The sequence below is a fragment of the Tasmannia lanceolata genome, unplaced genomic scaffold (assembly GCF_043159265.1).
Source record: "Tasmannia lanceolata isolate RefF3 unplaced genomic scaffold, GAP_Taslan_0.1 ptg000003l, whole genome shotgun sequence".
Lineage (NCBI taxonomy): Eukaryota > Viridiplantae > Streptophyta > Magnoliopsida > Canellales > Winteraceae > Tasmannia > Tasmannia lanceolata.
This window is the reverse complement of record NW_027518680.1, coordinates 62326800-62330661: the sequence shown is the minus strand read 5'-3', so window position 1 is coordinate 62330661 and position 3862 is coordinate 62326800. Positions and strand designations below refer to the sequence as shown.

The window sequence follows — 3862 nt, the reverse complement described above, 5'->3', positions numbered from 1 at the left end:
ATAACCTATACATCATTACTAGAAAGCATGTTCATTACATAATATGCATATACATCATATGGTTCCATGCCAATAATTTAAGTGATGATTATTATTATGTGCGCAGAATCTTGGCATCAAATTTTTAGCCACCCACCACTTTTTAATTCTTTTTTTTCTCTTTTCAATGAACAAACATAACGTTATTAAAGAAAGGAAATAAAAAGTTCAATGTAGGGGGAAACAACCTAGAGAAATTAGAAACCGTGGAAATCAACATTAAGGCGGGACACAACCATCTTCGATAAACACCTTAGTAATTACTAAGATAAGATGAACCCTCATGTAAATCTGGCATCCCAGTTTGCATATCTCGATAGATGCCACGTCCAAGATATAAGTCTATGATCACATGCAATTCTCTGACGACGTCATCCATCTGCATTCGATGTCTTGGCGATTTTGCACAACAAGAGACACCGATTCTGTACATTGAGACCATACATTCATGCATTCTAGGTCTCATAGTGCTATGATTTTCGTTGTTCGTATTGTTGACAACTGGGACTTCTTCTGAGAGCAATTGTGGGTCAGTGATCTCCATTACTCGATCTGGTAGAGCCATCTTAACGAACTGATAGAGACTTAGGCCATCCATAAACATGCTATCGGTAGGACTTTTTCCTGTGAACATCTCTAGCAACAAGATTCCATAACTGTACACGTCTCCATGTGTAGATGCCTTTCCACCCATACCATGCTCTTTCCATTTAAACATGAATATAAAAATCCAAGCTTTGATCTTGTTATAATGAAAATATGAGATGTTGCAAATTAAAGCTTCATCGCATAATTAAGTTAATTAACGAAAAATTCAGAATTTTTATAAGACAATAAAAAAGAATAAATTTTTTTGAGAAAGCCATTTATCTGGAGCAACATATCCAATAGATCCCTTCATCATCATCGAGCTACTATTTTTGTTAGGACGATTAGCAGTGGCTTCAAAAATAAACTGTGCTACCCAAAATCACCTACATGGCCACCCATGTCATCATCAAGGAGAACATTGCTCGGGTTTAAATCACAATGAACAAGTGGTATTTGTCCATGGTGATGAAGATAATCCAATGCAGAGGCCACATCAATGGCTACGTTTAGCCTTTGTATAAGGGTCAAGTTCATCAGTGGATGTTGCCCATCTCTACTTTGATGCAACCACTTCTCTAAACTCCCATTAGGCATGTACTCAAAAACCAAAGCTTTGAAATCATTGCCTTGGTAATCAATACTTGAGCAAGAAGTTAAGATCTTAATGATATTCCGATGCCGAATGTTTCTTAAGGCTTCACATTCGGCGTTGAAGCTCTTTGTAGCTCCGTGTCGTTGAAGGTTGAGAACCTTCACTGCAACAACCATTTCATTGTGTTCTACAAATCCTTTATAAACGGCACCATAACTTCCAGCACCAACCAAATTTTCCAAAGAGAACCCATTGGTTGCTCTAAGGAGCTCCGCATAAGAAAGCTTTAAACATCGATCATCCAAAGATGATGTAACAGAAGGATTCTTTCTCGAGTGTCTTATCCAATAGAAGGTAGCAAAGAAACAAGATGATATAGTAAAGAATAAAACCAAACCGACTATTGAAATTATTACTCATAGAGAATGAGATATTCCACGTTTCTGATAAACTTGGGCAGGGCATGCTGGCAACTGTAGTTCTAGGATACCCCCACAAAGCTTGTTGTTTCCTTGAACTGAAATCCCACTCGTATTTCTAAAAATCCCTTCTTTTGGTACTTCACCCACAAGATCATTAAATGACAAATTTAGATACTCGAGAAAGAGAAAGTTTTCCATGGATTCTGGAATCTTTCCAGACAAGTTATTGTGGGAAAGATCTAGCTGTTGAATACCTTTTAAATTGATCAATGATAAAGGAATGGTTCCTTGAAAGAGGTTATGATCCATATAAAGGTATTCCAAACTAAGACAGTTGCCTAACGTGCTGGGAATTTCTCCTGATAAATTATTGTATGAGATATTCAATCCCCCAAGTTGTGTCAAGCTTCCAACTTCTGATGCAAGGGACCCTGTGAAAGAATTATGGGATAAGTCAAGGTATATCGATAGAGAGGAAAGCTTAAGAATTTGTGTGGGTATGATACCACTAAGCTTATTTTGACGAAGGGTTAATTTATTCAAATATCCACAATTTCCAAGACTTGATGGAATGCTTCCTTGTAATTTATTTTCAGATAAATCGAGTCTTAACAAATGAGTTATGTTGCCAAGGGAAGATGGAATTTGGCCGAACAGTCCATTTGTGTACAAGGTCAATACTTGCAGCTTGTTAAGCTTTCCAAGTACAACAGGAATAGTACCTGTGAGAAAATTCATCTCCATGCCCACTGCCGTTAATCCTGAGAGATTTTCAATACCTGAAGGGATGCTCCCAAATATCTGGTTGCTTCCTAATGTCAGGTATGTCAGTTGAGTTGAGAGATTAGCTATAGAGTTGGGCAGTGCACCACTTAAGTAATTGACTGCCAGTTGTAGTACTCGTAAACTAGTACAATTGGTTAAGGAAGTGAGAAAAATCATGTCGTTGGATTTGCCTCTGCTTCCTAGCTGATTATGTCCGAAGCTAAGAAAATAGAGATCTTGAAGGCTTCCCAAATTCGTAGGCAATAATCCACTAAAGCTATTGGTACCAAAATCAAGATATGAAAGTCGTGACGCATTAGATAATGAAAGTGGAATGGCTCCTGTGAATAGGTTTACATCCATGAGAAGCGCTTGTAAATTAGGAAGAGAGAGGCCCAGGTCGGGCGGAAGGCTTCCATGCAAATGGTTATCCGCCACAATGAATATAACTAGAGATGAGAGATTGTAAAGCGAGGGAGGAATCATACCAGACAAATTAATCGCTCCGAGTTCAAGAGATTCTAAGGCTGCTAGTCTTCCGAGCTCATACGGGATGCTTCCTTCCAAACTATTCGATGTTAGCTCTAACTGGATAAGTGACGAAAGGTTCCCAAGCGTAGGTGGGATTTTTCCTGTGAGGTTATTATGTATAAGGTTTAAGAAAGCGAGCCGAGAGAGTGAGTGGAACTTGTTGGGAACTCCCCCAACAAAATTATTGTAACTTAAATTCATGGCTGTGAGTTTTGGGCAATGGGCTGTTATATTGGCCGGTATTTCACCTTGATATGAATTAAGGCTTAGATTGAGATAACGCAAATGGGATAGACGACTCATGTGTGGGGAGATTTGACCGTAGAATTGATTGTTTGTGAGGTCAATTTCATTGAGGAAGGTGAGATTTGTTATGTGGGGAGTCATGGGTCCAACTAAGCCTTGATCGGCAAGGTTCAAGGCAATGACCCTTTGCGGATGGCGACGACTGCATGTGACTCCCTGCCATTGGCAGAAATGTAGAGAATTGTTCCATGAAGTCAAGGCGCCCTTAGGATCAGTTATTACATATTTGAAGGCGAGCAAAGCTAGTCGATCGGTTTCGTTTCCTGTGGTGCCAGATTGTACTGATAAGAAAAGCAGAGAATGGAGGGTGACATGGAAGAGAAATGTTGAACTCAATAACCCACAACTCATTTTATTGGGAAGATCCATGGCAAGTGAAAAGAATCCCTGTAACTCTTAAAAAGCAATAGAGTCATCTTCAAACCCTTCTATTTATAGGGAGGAGAGAGAGAGGAGGGTACATTTTGATTTTCTCTCTGCACTGTACTTCTACTGGCTGAATATGGGTCGATGATCATTTTTCATTTCGTAAAACACATACAAAAATCGACTGTTAAGATTTACGTGGGCCCCTTCACATTAGATAATTTTAAGTGGGCCGGACGGGCTTTACTTG

At 39.2% G+C, this 3862-nt stretch overlaps 2 protein-coding genes across 2 annotated transcripts; both read right to left on the bottom strand.

Annotated features, from left to right (window-relative positions):
• Positions 1-292: 292 nt before the first annotated feature.
• On the bottom strand, positions 293-733 carry LOC143870013 (receptor kinase-like protein Xa21). The gene has a single exon (XM_077376538.1). The coding sequence runs from the start codon at positions 731-733 to the stop codon at positions 293-295; it is 441 nt and encodes a 146-aa protein (XP_077232653.1).
• Positions 734-999: 266 nt separating this feature from the next.
• LOC143870012 (uncharacterized) lies at positions 1000-3615 on the bottom strand. The gene is made up of 2 exons (XM_077376536.1): positions 1713-3615; positions 1000-1622 (listed from the first exon to the last, which is right to left on the bottom strand). The coding sequence occupies exons 1-2, from the start codon at positions 3613-3615 to the stop codon at positions 1000-1002; spliced, it is 2526 nt and encodes an 841-aa protein (XP_077232651.1).
• Positions 3616-3862: the final 247 nt, after the last annotated feature.

What these genes read in the sequence shown, in the direction of transcription:
- LOC143870013 (XM_077376538.1), bottom strand. Translation starts at nt 733, where the DNA reads ATGGGTGGAAAGGCATCTACACATGGAGACGTGTACAGTTATGGAATC.
- LOC143870012 (XM_077376536.1), bottom strand. Translation starts at nt 3,615, where the DNA reads ATGGATCTTCCCAATAAAATGAGTTGTGGGTTATTGAGTTCAACATTT. An exon ending in AAACAACAAGCTTTGTGGGG is followed by an intron (nt 1,623 to 1,712) that starts GTATCCTAGAAC and finishes TAATTTCAATAG; the next exon opens with TCGGTTTGGTTTTATTCTTT.